Source organism: Eretmochelys imbricata, chromosome 3, assembly GCF_965152235.1.
Source record: "Eretmochelys imbricata isolate rEreImb1 chromosome 3, rEreImb1.hap1, whole genome shotgun sequence".
NCBI lineage: Eukaryota > Metazoa > Chordata > Testudines > Cheloniidae > Eretmochelys > Eretmochelys imbricata.
Genome location: NC_135574.1, coordinates 109150313 through 109168364, shown reverse-complemented (window position 1 = coordinate 109168364; position 18052 = coordinate 109150313). Strand labels below are relative to the sequence as shown.

Below are 18052 nucleotides of genomic sequence, written 5' to 3'. Positions count from 1 at the left end.
GCTAAAGATTCATATGTCCCTTCATGCTTTAACCTCCATTCCAGAAGACATGCGTTCATGCTGATGACAGGTTCTGCTCGATAACCATCAAAGCAAAGCAGACCGATGCATGTTCATTTTCATCATCTTAGTCAGATGCCACCAGCAGAAGGTTGATTTTCTTTTTTGGTGGTTTGGATTCTGTAGTTTCCGCATCAGAGCGTTGCTCTTTTAATACATCCTCCACACCTCATCCCTCTCAGATTTTGGAAGGCACTTCAGATTCTTAAACCTTGCGTCGAGTGCTGTATCTTGCCGTAGAAATCTCACATTGGTACCTTCTTTGCGTTTTGGCAAATCTGCAGTGAAAGTGTTCTTAAAACAAACATGTTGGGTCATCATCCAAGGCTGCTATAAAATGAAATATATGGCAGAATGCAGGTAAAACAAAATAGGAGACATACAATTGTCCCCCAAGGAGTTCAGTCACAAATTTAATTGATGCATTATTTTTTTAACAAGCATCACCAGCATGTCCTCTAAAATGGTGGTCGAAGCACGAAGGGGAATATGAATGTTTAGCACATCTGGCACGTAGATACCTTGCAACGCTGGCTACAAAAGTGCCATGCGAAGGCCTGGTCTCACTTTCAGGTGACATTGTAAATAAGAAGCAGTCAGTAATATCTCCTGTAAATGTAAACAAACTTGTTTGTCTTAACAAGGAGGAGGACTGAGTGGACTTGTGGGCTCTAAAGTTTTACATTGATTTGGAGTGCAGTTATATAACAAAGTAAATCTACATTTGTAAGTCACACTATGATAAAGAGATTGCACTGAAGTACTTGTATGAGGTGAATGAGAAATACTATTTCTTATTTTTACAGTGCAAATATTTGTAATAAAATAATATAAAGTGAGCACTGTACACTTTGTATTCTGTGTTGTAATAGAAATCAATATATTTGAAAATGTAGAAAAACACCCAAAAATCTTAAATAAATTTCAACTGGTATTCTATTGTTTAACAGTGCAATTCATCGTGATTTTTTTTTTAGTTAATTGCATCAGTTAACTGTGATTAATCGACAACCTTGAAGGAAAAGCATTAGGGCTGTGATAATGAATTAGTCAATCTATATTTAGGGTGACCAGATAGCAAATGTGAAAAATCGGGATGAGAGGTAATAGGAGCCTATATAAGAAAAAGACCCAAAAATCAGGACTGTCCCTATAAAATCGGGATATCTGGTCACCCTATCTATATTTTCTTGCATAATTTATATGTTACAGGCCAAACTCTTTGCAGGTGTCAACGAGTGCTGCTCTATGGACTTCAATGGAGCAGGACTCATTTACTCCAGCAGAAAATTTGGCCACACACATCTAATTTGAAGAATGTGGTATGGTGGATTGAGTCTTACCAGCCTAGCTGTACTCCGCATCATACGAGAGGCTGGTTCAATAGTGACCTTGCTCCTCTCACTTCTGAGGAAAAGCATTGCTCACTGTATTGTGGGAGTGTGATGAACTGTCCTGGAGGAGAGAAAGGGCCACTTGCTACACTAAAGCACATCCTGCTGTTTACTTCACAGAGTAGCCATGGAGTTGGTCACAGAGAAAGCTATTTCCTACAGGTAGGAGAAAGAACACCATAAATAACGTCTGTTAAGAGTGGTAAAAAGTGGTGACACCTCCCCTCCCCTTTATAATACAGAGATGAAGATCCTTAAGATTCAGTTTGGAACAAAGAAAGGAAACTGCAATGAGACAAATCTGCTGCTACGAAATGTGTATATGTACATGTATGTATGTAATTTTTGTTTAAGTGACTTATTTAGCTCTCATTTGCCTATTGAGTGACTAGAGAACACAGTTAGAGAATTTGGTGAAATACCACCACGAATGACAAATCGCTACAACACATTTTTAAAACAAAAATCCTACAGTATACAAGCGAATAAGCATCATCCATGATCAAAGTCCATCTGCCCACTTAAGAATTTGTGTGTATTACCACATCATTCCCATGTCTAACACTGATGCTAGGAAAGAACAAAAATATTGATGTAAAGAAGTCACACGTAGCACAAGACCCAGCCATCAATCTTCTTTGCTGTTTCCTCCACAGAGCATGGAAATTATATAAAAGAGTGAAATGCTAATGTATTTACTGCTGCTCACTCTGTATTTTTCTGTAATTTATCATATCTTTAGCCAATAATAATGCATAGTATTTACCTTGGTCTTAACCTCAATGACTTTTGTTAAATTTCCTCCTCCCGGACTTTAAGAATTGTACAAATAAATAACTGATTTTTCAACTCACACTGAATAGTAGTTTAAAAAAAAAAGTTGAATTTTGAAACTAGGCTGTAAACCAAGGTGCTTAGGGTAGCCCACCTTGAAAATGCCAAGGTCAGGGCAGGCTGCTAAAAGGAGAGCAGATTATCCCTAAACTGTGCTTCTGCCCCCCACAATGGTTATCAAGAAGCTAAAAAAAAAAAAAATAAAAAAAGTCACCCAGCTCCTTTTATTGAATTCTAGTCTCTGGCTCCCAAACAGCAAATAGGTCCAGTAAAGTGAAAAGTTATTTAAAACTCTAGTCACTAAGCAAAATGTTCTTCTGATCCCGCAAAGGGCCACCCATATAACATAATATTAGGTTGGAACTTATACAAAACTGCCAGCCAATCCTTTAGTATCTAAAACCAAAGGTTTATTAGAAAAGAATGAGAAGAGTGGTTAAATGGTGAAAGCAATTATATACATACATCATATATCAGGTTCTTAGCAGAACTGGTGACTTTGCCGGCTTGTAGAGTCCCTCTGGAACACATCCAAAGCTTGGATGGGTCTATCAGTCCTTTGTTCAAAGCTTCAGTTTGCAGAGAAATTACTCCAGAGGTGAGAAGCAGGATTGAAGACAAAATGGAGAAGATGCAGCTGCCTTTCAATATCTTTTGCCATGTGGCCTGTACATCTTCCGTCCCAAACCCAAGCTCATGGGCGTGGAAGAGCTCTTGTAATCCCCTGTCCACAACATGTCCCTCATGTCTTGCTGACTCATAGGCATAGCTCCTGGCTTCTCTAAATGGGTTCATTGTAGAGTTGATTGCCCTTGATTGGCCATCCAATAGGTTAGATGGTCCCAGACAGATCGGCCTCAGCAATGTCATCCAGAAACACAGCACGGGTTGGAGATGCAGATATATCATACATATTTGTAACTTACAAATTAAAAAAACAAGGCCATCATACTTAGCAAATCAGAACTTTTCCACTGATACCTTACATGGTGCATCTTGTAAGATTCATTGCAATTTTATAATATTGGTATCAATAATATTATAAATGGTCACCCATATTCCATACAGCATCACATAAGCTATCAATGGTTTAAGCAGATATGAAGAAAACAGTTGCTGTAAAGGTAACAACTAGACTATCACCTGTTTTAAAAAAGATGTAAAAGTTTCCTATAGAAACAGACAATACAAGTAAATACTGGGGATTTTTTTCCATTCACAGCCAATTGAACCCCACACAGAATTAAAAGTGTGGTATGCTGCAGATTACGCCAAGTTTATGGAAGCTTCTGCAGTTGTCATCAAAGAAGAGTCTGATAGCTGTGCTTTATCACCAGTTTTAACAACAGTAAGTGTCCAAGGATTGCATCCAAGCCAACACCTGGCCTTATCTCAGAAAACTTACCTGCTCACCTTGCCTCAGTTCACATGACTGAAAATGATTGTCAACTAGTCTAACGTTGAATTAACAGTTTCAATCAAATAGCAAAAGAAAAAAGTATTACCTGGAGCTCTATTACTTTCTGTACGGTACTTGTACTCTACACAGAGCACGATACAGTGTTGGCATGTAATGGTAACTTTGGAAAGGCTAACATGCTGGCACGTATTCTTGGGAAACTGAGTACACCAATCCTTAAGGTTGTCCTCTCACCCATTCACTGCTCTAGCTTATGTCCTAACTCTTTGTCATACATGTGCTGCATGTTACAGCCTGTCTCCCACCACCCAGTGTTAAAGCACAAAAGCTTTTACATCTCATTATTTTCTTTGTTCTCCATGTCTCTATGGGGAGAGAGAGAGAGAGATACATACTCTGCATTGTTGGCAAAATAATCCCACAGGCCCATGGTTTCTGTATAGCTGCAGTACTGCAGAATGCTCTCAGTGTAAAATTAAGTGAAAAACTTGACTCAGTCTTAACTATGGAACTGTGACTGTGCTTGTTCTTATTATGGAAGCGCAAGAGACACTGAAATTTACTATGCAGAGAAAAAAAACTCACCCAAGGCTCAATGAGAACTAGAATAGCAATAAACACCAGACAACAACATGGAAATAATCATTTACCCAATCATTTGTTTTCATGCTTGTACACAGCTAAGATTACTACGTCTCCAACTGAACACCAGTCTGGGTGGCACAGTTACGAGCTGTGCCTGTCACCAAGGGAAGCGAGAGGCCTTGGGAAGACTAAAGACGACACAGGGCTGGTGAGAAGAATGTGACCTCTCTCTCTTTGTAATGGTTAATCTGAGGGGACTGTTTCTGTTCTCATTGCAGAGAGAGCGTGCCGACGCCTGGATATGCTCCAATTGTAGTAACGTTTTTGGGACTTTAGCTCTGCTGGAATCTCACCAATGCATCAGTAAAGACAAAGCACTTCTCACCAGCTTCAGAGCAGCAAATAAATTAGAACCTCTAAAAGCCAAGGGCAAAACCAAAGGCAAACTGAGTGAAACTGGCTTGGGCACAAGCATTGTCCAGTGCTATGGGGCCATTTCCTGTTCCCCTAGTGCAAAGTCTACCTGTGCCAGCTCAGGAAGTGTTTGCGGTTCCATTGTGAGGTTTGTGCCTACATGGAGAAATGATCAGTCTTCACTACCAAAGGAAAGAGAAGCGAAGCAGCCAGACAGTTATCACTGCCGCCTCTGCGGGAAGATATTTGTTTCTGTTGAAAAGCTCACAGCCCACACTTACGCCCACACAGGAGAGCGTCCCTACAGGTGTTCCCAGCCAGGATGCATGAAAGCTTTCATTTCCAAATATAAACTGATAAGGTACAGCTCCTGAAGGGATAGCAGCCCTTCCCAGTGGGAGTGTGGGGAGGAAAAGATGTCTTTTCTTGGCACTAGTGACATCTACTCGCCAAACTCCATTGGTCATATGTCTATACAGGATGTTAAGATTTAAATAAATGCTGTTCAAGGTGCATGAATAAAACAGATTCACTGCCATGTGTTGCTTACAACTATCCATTCTGAGCCCCAAGTAGGTGGGCTTATATATGACTCCTTTCTTTTAAGGAACTTGAGCACTTCACAAACATTAAATTGATTACGTCTCACCTCACTTTTGAGAGTAAGTGTTATACCCCTTTTACAGATGAGAGAACAGGCACAGGGAGGATGAATGAGTTTTCCCATTGTATTCCAACGAGTCAGTGGCAGGACAATAGGTATGCCAACTCCCAGTCCTTTGTTGTAGCCACTAGCTATTCTCTGCCTCTCAAGTACAATTTATAATTGTTTTTCAAAAAGGTGTTTTTTGCAGTAATGTTAATCTAACTCTACAGACTATAAAAAACCCACTGGTTTGCTATTTAATAGAGTCTGTCTTCTTCAAAACTGTTACCCTAGAGAGCGCAAGTGCCTTCACATTCTGAAGCTGTATTCCACTTGTGTGCATGAGTTCCGTAAACATGTTGTTGTTCTTCTGTTTTAGGCACTCGGCCACCCACTCTCCACAGAAATCTCACCAATGTGGTTACTGTGAAAAGACCTTCCACAGAAAGGACCATCTGAAAAATCACCTTCAGACTCACGATCCCAACAAAATGGCCTTCAAGTGTGAAGACTGTGGCAAGAAGTACAACACCAAGCTGGGTTACAAACGCCACCTGGCTCTTCATGCAGCCACCAGTGGGGACCTTACCTGCAGGATGTGCTCCCAAGACTTCGGAGGCACAGAAGTGTTGTTAGAACACCTCAAAACTCATGCAGGGAAGCCAGGCAGTGGCACCAAGGAAAAGAAACATAAGTGTGACCATTGTGAACGCTATTTCTACACCCGCAAAGATGTGCGGCGTCACATGGTGGTTCACACAGGCTGCAAGGACTTCTTCTGCCAGTTTTGTGCCCAGAGATTTGGGCGCAAGGACCACTTGACTCGCCACATGAAGAAAACACATGCACAAGAGCTGCTGAAGGGCAGGTTGCAGAATGGTGACTTTCAGGGTCTCTTTGACCCTCTCTCTCCATTCAGACAGAAGGAAGATGCCAGTATCCTGTCCTCTTTTCCTGAGAGGGCTTCTATGCAGCATGGGATTCTGAACACATTGGATGCAGAAGAGTATAGCAGCCCACATATTCACTGTCAACAAAGCCTACAGTCTACTCATCCTCTGGAACCTCCTCACTTGCTAAGGATGAGCTGTGTAGATAGTCTCTCAGCCACTCATTCTAAACCATCTCCACCATCAATTCCTACCAACCAGAATCTTCATCAGCACAACAAATATGAACTGAGTACTACCTCATTTGCACCAGCATCCCTCAAAAACCTACCCATTGAAGTGGATGTTAAAGCTCACAATGTGAACTTGCTCGAGGACCTGCCTTTACCAGAACCTCACAAAGTCAATCTGGAAGAAGCTTCCTCGGGGGGTACAGGCGATGCTGGCAAGTACATATTGCACAAGGAGACTGTGACAACAGTTGAATCTATTAACATGCCCTCCATGGATCTTACTCATATACTGGGTTTCTGGCAGTTCCCTCAGAGTGATAACCAGAACAACAGTGGGGACATCACAATGGCATTTGGTCATGAGGAAGCACCACACAGGCTGAGCTGCCTCAGCCAACAGCAAGGTGCACAGCTAGCTCTGGGTGGAGTGGCCCTAAACCAGCTTCATCCCCATTCTTTTTCATCCAGTACAAATTCTGTAACATTGCCTCATTTTCACCATGCATTCAGATAACTATCATCTTTTTTAGGGCTCCTTTTCATACCCAGATTTCTGAAGGAGAAAAGCCCCAAACCATTTAAGAACTTTTAAAAAGGACATTATAAACATTGTAGAATGTTCCAGGAAGTAACAGAGTGAATAGATGTATTTTATCTAATACTTACTAGTTTCATAGCATATGACACTTGCAACAATGCCATCTTTTCTGCTCAATACCCTCCATGTTTTCACACTTAAACTAAATAGCTGAACTAGTGTTCTTCAGTGGAAATACAAATGTATCTAGAACATGCACAAAACATGATGGCTGCTATGGGGGTGAGGGTGGGAAACATAACTTTTTAAATGAGCCATGACTCGCAGTTAGTTTATACAAATGACTTGAACATTGTTCATATGTAGAATCTAGGAGGGTCCAGTAGGTTTTAATGGCAAGCACTTAATCACTGAGCTTTAAGAATTTTTAATTTAAGTTGTGACTTCCTTCAATTATTTTATCTCCTCTCACTTTTTTAAAAACAAAATATTTGCTCTGGTGATTAGGTTGAACTCAGATTTGTTTTTTTTGAAGTGCACTTCCGCTGTGTGTGGAGATATGGTGTTTTCTCCAAGGTTGGAAATAACTACCACTGTTGTAGCCTAAGAATAAAATGTCTTGTATAAATGGCTTTTTCTGAAGAGGAAGTATATGGTTAAGACAACACGTTAATTTTCATTTAGACCTTGATCCTGCAAGATGCTAGGCATTCTGGACCTAATCCAAGAAAGCACTTAAGCCTAAACTTAGCTTTAAGCACGAGTGGTCCCACTGACGCCAGCACTCAGCCCCTTGCACAATCTAACTCTCAGGCTATGTCTACACTAGCTCTTTTTTGTCAGCAAAACTACACCCCAACCCCCAAAAGCACCAGTGTAGACAGCACTATGTCAGCAGGAGATATGTCCCGCCGACATATCTGTCATTGCTCATTGGAGGTGTTTTAATTATGCCGGCGGGAGAGCTCTCTCCCGCTGGCATAGAGCAACTACATAGGAGACCTTACAGCTGCGCTGCTGTACAGTCTGTAGTGTAGACACAGCCTCAGGAAAGATTATGTTCCTCATCCAAGCAAGCTCTGTTCACTTTTGGTTGATAATGATGGCCTTTGTTTAATCCAGACAAGTGGTAATTCATCGTGAAAACAATGAGGAGTCTGGTAGCATACAGACTAATACGGCTACCCCTCTGATACTTATTCATTGTAACAATCTGTAGCATAAATGTTCCTTGGCAGCTAAACTACTCTAGCAACATGAGCTTGATGTTACAGTCCTCCACATACGCACGGCAGCTCTTGTTGCAGTCAATGACTGGTCTAAAGTCCTTCTGGATGCAAGATCAGAGAAGGTCCCACCGTGACTCTTCCACAGCTACAAATAGTGTCAAACCTCCACTAAAGTTGGATAAATATATGGCAGGTATGAAAATGTTAAGTAATTTTATATTCATGGTTTCAGCACAGTAGTAATTAACAAGTTATATCTAGCCATTAAGTTACATTTGTTTGTATAAACCAAAACAGAAATATGCTCTTTTTTGTTTGTGTTTTGTTTTTGTAAATTGTCTGTATATAGTTCCTTTCTAAAAGTCTTCAGGTGTCAAAGTGCCATCAACTGACAAGACCTGGTGAACTCACGCAAATTGGAAAAGATAACACACTACAAACTCTATTTTTTTCAAAAGAAAACCTTCAGGGTTCATTCATCTCCCGTAAACCACTTCACAAAGATCCTGTGGTTTTTAGTTTGCTGCTGTTGCTGATTAGGTTCTTCTGCATCAAAAGAAAACACAGAAATGTAAAGTCCAAATCCTGCAAGGTGCTCTCTGCCCTCAAGTCCTATTAAGTTGTTTAAAAATAGATTGATGTATTAATGAACTACTAAAAAAAGCCCTTCTCCGAAAACTTCAGGAATGCTAGTGTATGCCTGTTGTGCATTTTTAAATTATTCTAGGACTTTATGGATAAAAGCTTTAAAAATTTGTTTTGTGGGTGTAGATTTAGATGAATTAATTTACTGTGTTGTCCTTTCTGATTGCACATTGTATTCACTTTGCTTCATCCACTATTGTATATCTTTAACAATATGGATTTTTATAGGCATTGTCTAAACATATAATATTAATGAGCATTTTATCAGTTTGGTTTGAACTTCTGCAAAGAGTTGTAACTAAATATTTAAATCATTTTCCTTCACTTAAGGGTCACGGTTAAAAGAAATGCAACACAGATACTGAGCTAGAATCATGACCATGTTCTGTATGGAAATGTTCATCTTTAGCAGGATTCCACATTTATGATCCATCAAGAGAACCTGTGCCCATACCTGCTTACAAGCTATTCTGAAATACAGCACTGTGCCTTCTAGAGGGGTGCTAGTCTTCTGTAGTTAATGAAGAGTGCTTCAAGTTCAAATAAAAAGTAACATGAATCACCTGTGTTAGTAGAGCTCCTAGATAGCAGGAGGTAATGGTGATTAAAACATTCTAATGAAAAAGGTAATCAGTTATTTTAATTCAATTCAAAATAGCTTCTAACATTCCCGAAAGCTTAAATGTAGGGGTAGCCTAAACACAGGCCCTGTTTTGTATTGAATCACTAAGGGCACCACAGGTCATGTATCCAGTAAGAATTTTTATCTTTAGAATCTCAGAACACTACAAATACTAAAGAGGTGTGTCATATTCTAAAGTAGGAGTTTGGGGCAGGATCAGGGGGAGATTTTCTTTTCTTTAAATTTAGTGTTCTTAAGAAGGCCTCCACTGAAAGCCCTGGAGATTGACATGTGTTCATCCGTAGGACAAGAACAACTCACACAATAGCTTCCCCCACACTGCCCACTTGCCTCAACAGACCATCTCTTTATGCAAAGACTTTAACGACTGAGCTGCTTTAGGATCGAGACATCATGTCAGTGGAAGGAAAACGTTAAAAGATGTAAAGTGACATTATGTTGAGGAGGGTGTTTGGAACGTCTGAGCTTGGGAGACCAGTCTGGGAACCAAGAACTCCCAAATTCTCATCCCAGCTGCGTCACTTCACCTGTCTGGCTCCATTTCCCAATCCATAAAATGAGCATAGTGATACTTACCTACTTCACAGGTTTGTGTGAACATTAATCTCTACATAGTTTTGAATATGTAAAGTACTATATAAGTGTGAAGCAGTATTCTGTACAGTATATAGCCCCATACCCATGTATTTTTTCTGTAAACAGGATTATTCTTTTTCTAGATTATCTGACAACTCCATTGTGAGGGTTTCATTTATGCCTGAATGCAAAACAAAAGTATGGATTAGTCTAGATTATCCAATACCAGCACAGCAAAATTGCTTACCCTAACACAAAGTTGCAGAAATCATGTATACATTTATGGGTTTGGTTATGCACAGTTGTAAATCTGGGGGCCTATTGTGGGTATTAATACTATTTCACTTCAAGTGAGGGACACTTTGTAAACTCAACAAGATAATCAAGTTCTAATAGCATCCTGGGCAAAATTTTCAAAAGTGCCTTAATGATTGATGAGAAAATCAAGAGAACATGAGCTCCTAAATCACCAATGCACTTTTGAAAAGCTACTCTACCCAAGTTAGCCTCCTAACAAAGGGGTTTGACTTAATCACATTAAGCTACCTCAGCATACAAATCAAGCTACCTCTACAAGAGTTTCCCAACACAATTTTGTCATTTCACTTCACACCACCACTCCTTATATCCTTTATCGTGGGGGAGTCTCATCTCACTAGCCTACTAGCATAATCTGTAATAAAGTCTCAAACAAAATTAGAACAGAAAAGGGAAGTTACACTTATCACTACTGTAATGCATCTCACAGAACTCCTCTGGTTCAATAACTGAGCATGAGTTACACATTGTCACTATTCTGGTTAATACATAGCCACTGTAAGCATGCCATAAACCGTGCTTCCAATGGCAGGGGTGGGTGGGAAGGAAAGAGAGGGGGACAGATGGGGATGACACACATTAGAACAAGGATGATCTTAAAATCAGAGCTCAGCATCATGTAACTGTTCTTTGCCCCAACTTGAGTAGTGAAGCTGCTGATTTTTCTCGTATCTGCTCTATTTTTGCAGTATTTATGTGTATCACTCTTGTATTGTCAGCTTCCCAACATGGCAGCGCTGCTGCTGTTTATCCTTCGTGTAAACCAAAACCACAAAGGGTACATCAGTACTGCAATCATGGGGTGTGGTTACAGCTCAAATAGACACACCTGAGCTATCTTAACTCTAGTTAGTTTGGGTAACAGAGCAGTGAAGCCGTGGCAGGGTGTGCTTTAGTGTGGGCTGTACGAGCTCGCCCAAAACCCTAATTGCTCATGGAGCTGGCACGCATTGCTGCAGCTTCACTGCTTGTGGACCCAAGCTAGCTAGATTAAAGTTAGCTCAGATATGTCTACTCAAGCTGCAGTCACACCTCATGTGATTTTTACATATCCTGCACTTTTTTTCAGGAACAGGCAGGATAAGTTACCTAATTAGGCCTGAGAAACAAGGTGGGTGAGGTAATACCTTTCATTGGACCAACTTTTGGTGGTGAATGAGACAAGTTTTTGAGCTACACAATGCTCAGGTTGAATTAAGCCTGGGCATTTTCTTGCTGGTTTTGGTGATTCCCTCTTGTTTTCTGTAGATAACCTCTACCATGACTAACAGTTGGGATTGAACTAGTGATCTCAAGTGCTGATTACATTCATCCCTACAACTAGAGTTAAAGAGACAGGCTCTATAGCAAACCCTTGTCCTCTGTGGAATGGGCATTGAGGGAGAGACACCACACAGTGATCAGTGGGTTACACCATCATATCACTTTAATATCTAATATGTCCTCTACTGCAAGACTAGTTTTTGTGCTTGGAGTAGACAATGATCTAATCACTCTTTTCTATCTTTAATACGAACCTACATGCCACTTTGAAGCAATACAGTACAACAGGGCAAAATACCTCATAACATCTGTCAATTCTCACAATCCCATTTGAGACCTAAAGTCTAAAATATTTTCTGTGTAACATTTACATGTAGTTTATAAACAACTTTTATATTGTAATAAAATAAGCTATGTAGAGTAGAATTATTTTAATGTGTAATGCTTACTATGTTAATCAGGGGATACTAACTGAAAGCCTGTGGTGACAGCATGAGAGAGATCAGGCAAGTGTTAGAACCTCAGATCTTACAGGACGTGATGGCTTTGACTCTAACAAAGATTTGAGTGCAAATCAGGAATATAGCTATCAGGCATGGAAAGTGGGTCTCTTGGAGCCTGCTCCCTGGAAGTCAGTGAGAGTTTTGCATGTGAAATCAATATGTTCAAGTTAGACAGAATGAAATACCGTATGTTATCTTATATTTATATTAAATTGGCAAAACACTATTCTATTCACTCATTGAGTGGGGGAACATTTTCAGAGGCAGCGTGGCCCACTGATAGTGCCTTGGGCTAGACAACAGAAGGACTTGAGTTCTAGGCTCAGCTCTGCCATTGACCTACTATGTGATCTTGAACAAGTTATTTTACCTTTCAGCACTTCACTATCTATAATACAGGAATGACAATACTTCCCTCCTATGCACAATACAGATAAAACTTGCTATATAACAGCTAATGAATAGAATGACCATCAACAGGCAGAGATTATAAAATATAACAGAAAAAAATGGGTGAATTAATTGCCATATATTAAAGGTAAGGTAAGGTAAAGGTATGATGGAAACCATGCAACCCCAGTAAAACACTAAGAGGCTCATATTACATCACTCACAGCAAGAGATTTGCTATAGGAAGCAAAGGTTACACCTACATTTAAACATGTAACTAGAATGCACCATCCATCCCATAGATAGAAAGCTAAAATTCAGAAGAACCTTAGCACTCCAAGGGGTTTGTTTCTCTATCATTTTGTCTGGTTTCATTTCATGGACTGTTCTTGTTTAGATTCTCTCTCTTCTTAACCAACTTACTGTTGCTAATTTTCGAGAGAGTTTTTTGAATTCAGTCTGAAATATTTTGACAAGTTTCATGTTACTGCTTTATTCATTTTTTGTTAACATGGAATTTTATTTTAAATGTACGTTTTCTAATGTAACTGAGCTAAATTTATCCTAGCTGTTTACCCCTGAAAGTCAATGGAATTATGCTAGTTTGAATTTGGCCATGTGTCTCTTATTTTAACCTGTCATAACTGCAAACAACTCTGATTAGTTTACTTAAACTGTAAAGAGTAATACAGACTATAATCATTGTTGTATGCATTATTTGAGAATTATTTCTGGTCTTTCATTTACTGTATAAGCATTTTATATGAAGAAGCAGCACCTTCAGGATTTTTTTTTTTTTTAAATTAAGGACAACTATTGGGAATCACTGTGCTGAAATTAGTGTATTACAAACAGAATGATGGAAGGTACCCTCCTTTTCCTATCAAACAACTTGTAATAATGATTACACTTTTTTTTTTTTTTTTTTATGAAGGAGTTACGTTTGTGTATCCAGAAAAAGAAATCAACTTGAGAATTAATCAGGGAACATGAAGAGCATTGAAGCTGAGAGACAAGATTGAGTTTACACCTCTCTCTCTTTTTATTGGAAGGAGGATATGAGACTATTAAGAATATGAATTGGATTCACAGTTCATACCCAAGTCATTAAACTAATGAACCTCTCCTATCCTGTCTAAACAAAATGAACCACTGCTGGATCATATTAAAGAAGTTCTGTATTTAAATCACAAATGGAGTTTGATTCCCCATAGTTTAAATTCCAGGGTATTACTAATTAAGAGATCTCTTGGTTTTTGGTACTGTCTCTCTCCCTCTGTGTGTGAAACTTGCAAGCTGCTAATTGCATTAGTACATTCTAAGACAGAGTCTGTTCTCAAAACAATTCACACAGAGAGAGACTCAAAGCAATACTCTAACAACAGAAACAGCACCCAGAGACTCCCCGCCCTTTTGTTGTATTAACAATTGTGATTAAAATAGAGCTAGAGGATGTATGTGGATGGATGCTTGGTGTGGATAATAACTGAATGATCAGGGAGGTGCCAGCCTAAGAATCCAGTGTCCATCGGCTGAAGAAGGCGTCCAGTGGAAATAACCAGAGGTCCCCCGGAGGGCAGACTGGAATCCACCCAACAGCCTCAAGAATGGGAGAGCCAAAGAACAAGATAACATCTAGCAGCACGGAGCCGTCAGGAATGTGCCATCTGCTGATTGATTCAGCAACAGCATGATGAAACAATTCCCATAGACTGGCATAGGAAGAAATTCCTATAAAAATAGACTCTAAAAAGTGACAACTTTGGGGGGTCTGATTCTGCAAACCAACTTCCAGGAGCATCAGATGAGCATCTGACAAGGCCCTGCTCCCTCCTCATGTCCAGGCCACCTGGCCAGTGGCTTGGCATGAGCAACTCTAAGGCTGGTAACTATGATAACAACCTTGCAGAACCTGTGTGTGTGTGTTTGTATGAATGAATGTGTGAATAAATATGAGATTGAATGGAATGTTATAGTTATAGCTAACTGCTTACTATGATTCTTTCTGTATTCACAATAAATGTGGTATTTTGCCTTTTTCCCTTTAATAAGATCCTGCTGGTTTTTATTTTATTGGTATAACACCACTAGTAACTGAACTGGTGGGACACCACCGATGTAAGTTATCAACAGGGCAGTATGCTCACACCAGCCAGGCTGTTTTTTCAGTTTCAGTTTTTGTCCCATGTCTGTGCAGTTGCAGTGTCATTTCCTGGCCCAGCTCCCTAAAACAGTGGATTTTGGGAGATTTCAAAAGACCTGGGAAACCACAGAAAGGTTCTGAGAATATAGCAAACTCCCATAATACCCCAGTGAAAATCCCAGAAGTCCTGGTACCACCATTTCCTAGAGTTTGAAGGGTGAACATTCAGCTCTCAACCTCAGTTCTTGCTCAGTTAAAAAAGGTTTCTGCTGGAGTTTTTAAAACAGTCAAGAAGTGACTACGTATGTCCTAGCTCTACCTTCAGAGAAACAGGGAGACCAGCAGTACACGGAGTTCACGATGCAATGGCTGTGTGCCCAAGTACATTCTTGGGAATGGTCTTTAGTGGGTTGAACGCTGCTTTTGAATCAAGGCCACAGTTTGGAGGGACTGAACTATTATTATGCACCTGAAATTGCTGAGAGCAGCACATTCAGATACTGTAGTCCAGCCTATGGGCCAATATAATGTAATCTAAATGCTTTGGCCATCATGCCTAATATGTAATTCTCACAGTAAAATTCTATTTTTAGACTTTTACATTATGGTTTCTGTGTTACTTTTGAAATTTCTCCCCCTGCTTGAGTCCAGCCACATGGCATGGCTCAGCTAGCTGCTGTATCTGCCAAACTGCAACTTTTGCCCTGACCAGGAGCAGGCTCATGGATCCCGAACGGGTGAAGATATACAGAGATCTGGGAGTCAGGCTTAAAAGCTGCCCCTCTTGCTACAGAAGCATGTGGAAAGGGGGAGGCATTGGAGAGCAGGGTATGGCAGAGCAGTGGGACAAATGGACACTTGCACCTACATGAGGCTCTAACTGCACCTTTGCAGATACTAAAAGCAGTACTCTTAAGAACTTGGAAAACTCTTCCTATCGACCCTGCAAAATCAGCTCTCACAAGTACAACTTACAGAGAAAAGCAACATACCTGCAGTAGCGGGCCCCCGGTTCCAGATTCCTCCTCCTCCCAAGCTGGCTCAGGTATCATTCATCTGTGCTTCTGGGTTGGGATCCCAGATCCACTAAATTGATTCTGAGATCCCAGCAATGCATCAGGCATCTCCTGGTCCATGGAACAACTATTTTTCCTCCTCTGTGTCCCTCACAATTAAGCCTCAAGATGCTTCTGCGCAGTATCTACCAGCAGATTGGTTTCCGTTCTGAGGATTCAGTCCAGCTCATTGTAAAAAACAGGCAAGTTTTCTGCTCTGAGCAAAAGCAGTTGGAGTCATCCTGGGTCTTGTGTTTCTGGATCCTTTATCTTCTCATGGCCTGTTTGCCGGTCTCAGTGGTGCCCATGCTGGCCATGCTTGGCTGCCTTGTCACATGCCAGGATGTTACATATGATCAATTTCAGATGGACTTGGTCTCCTTCTCTCCCCAGAGGGATACCAGAGATTGCATATTGCTCTCACATCAGCTGGCAGCAAGTTCACAGGATGGTGTCCCCTGAAAATATGCCAGCAATGGATAAACTGGATTACAGAAGTGGGGACGAAAGGGGGGGAAAAGGGGCAAAGTTAAAGCCCAGTGGCTCTGTAACCTGAGCCCTGATACCCAGGGCTAAAGTGCTCGGGCTTCAGCTTCAGGCGGTGGGGCTCAGGCTTTGGCCCTGAACCCCAGCAAGTCTAAGCGAGCCAATGCAACCTCCTACCATATTATTTCACTGAGGGCATTTCAAGTAGATCCTGGGGACTGACATTCCTTTCAAGAGGAAGGGTTGCTTAAAGAAGAGGACACTGCAGTGTCTACTTCAGGGACTGAGGACCTTAATTTTACCTTAGCAACTTGGAATTTAAAGCTTAACTGAGTGAGCAGAAAAGGTAGAATTTGTATGAATTCCCTAGGTGTTTTATCAATAAGGGAATTTACTGATCATAGAATATCAGGGTGGGAAGGGACCTCAGGAGGTCATCTAGTCCAACCCCCTGCTCAAAGCAGGGCCAATCCCTAATTTTGGCCCTAGATCTCTAAATGGCCCCCTCAAGGATTGAACTCACAACCCTGGGTTTAGCAGGCCAATGCTCAAATCACTGAGCTATCCCGCCCCAGACTTTTCTCCTTCAATAAAGGGAGAGTTCTGCGAGAAATTGCAGACTGAATTCTAATAATATTCTTTGGTAACATTCGGACATGTAAGCAACTCTTCTAGCAGAACTCATCAGCAGGAACTGGTCTTTCTTGCAGCACTTTTCCTGCTCAGAATACCATATCCCTCACAACTACCCGACTGGTAGAGACTATTACTACTACTTCAGTTTTCAGAGTAACAGCCGTGTTAGTCTGTATTGGCAAAAAGAAAAGGAGTGCTTGTGGCACCTTAGAGACTAACCAATTTATTTGAGCATGAGCTTTCGTGAGCTACAGTTCACTTCATCGGATGCATACTGTGGAAACTGCAGAAGACATTATATACACAGAGACCATGAAACAATACCTCCTCCCACCCCACTCTCCTGCTTATCTAAAGTGAGCACTCTCCTTACAATGTGTATGATAATCAAGTTGGGCCATTTCCAGCACACATCCAGGTTTTCTCACCCTCCGTCCCCCCCCCCCACAAACTCACTCTCCTGCTGGTAATAGCCCATCCAAAGGCTAAAAAAAGGGGTAGGGGTGAGAAAACCTGGATTTGTGCTGGAAATGACCCACCTTGAATATCATACACATTGTAAGGAGAGTGATCACTTTAGATAAGCTGTTACCAGCAGGAGAGTGGGGTGGGAGGAGGTATTGTTTCATGGTCTCTGTGTATATAACGTCTTCTGCAGTTTCCACAGTATGCATCCAATGAAGTGAGCTGTAGCTCACGAAAGCTTATGCTCAAATAAAATGGTTAGTCTCTAAGGTGCCACAAGTACTCCTTTTCTTTTTACTACTTCAGTGGTTGAGAAGAAAGAGGCTCTAAGCTAATATTTACATCTTGATTGTCCACACAGTTCTCCACTTTTCTCCAAAGACTGGTCATTATCCCTCTGGTTGAGGAAGTAGGCCTGAACTTAGGTGGCAGAGTAGGGCTAGGCTGAATAAAGAATTCATCTTGTACTCTAACGTCTACAAAAGATTTAACTATGAGGGAAGCTAAGTTAGGCAGGAAAAAATTGAAATCAGCATTAGATGTACCAAAATTAAACAGACTGAGCTGAGTTGCTTATATTTTTGGCGGACTTCAGCATGGCCAAGAAAGGTTCACCATAACTACTGGAAGTTGAGTGTCCTAGAACACACAATTCTGAAACACTCCCACAGCAGCAGTTTGGAATC

General features: G+C 40.8%; 2 protein-coding genes across 2 annotated transcripts in view; one reads left to right on the top strand and one right to left on the bottom strand.

The window, feature by feature from the left end:
• Window positions 1-2676: 2676 nt before the first annotated feature.
• Window positions 2677-18052, bottom strand: part of ZC2HC1B (zinc finger C2HC-type containing 1B) — a gene marked incomplete at its 5' end in the record, with an annotated part of 29575 nt that continues 14199 nt past the window's right edge. Inside the window, 2 exons of the mRNA XM_077812156.1 lie at window positions 2677-8789; window positions 15717-16237. The remainder of the gene's footprint in view (window positions 8790-15716; window positions 16238-18052) is intronic.
• On the top strand, window positions 5706-6990 carry PLAGL1 (PLAG1 like zinc finger 1). Its single transcript, XM_077812157.1, has one exon. The coding sequence runs from the start codon at window positions 5710-5712 to the stop codon at window positions 6988-6990; it is 1281 nt and encodes a 426-aa protein (XP_077668283.1). The 5' UTR covers window positions 5706-5709.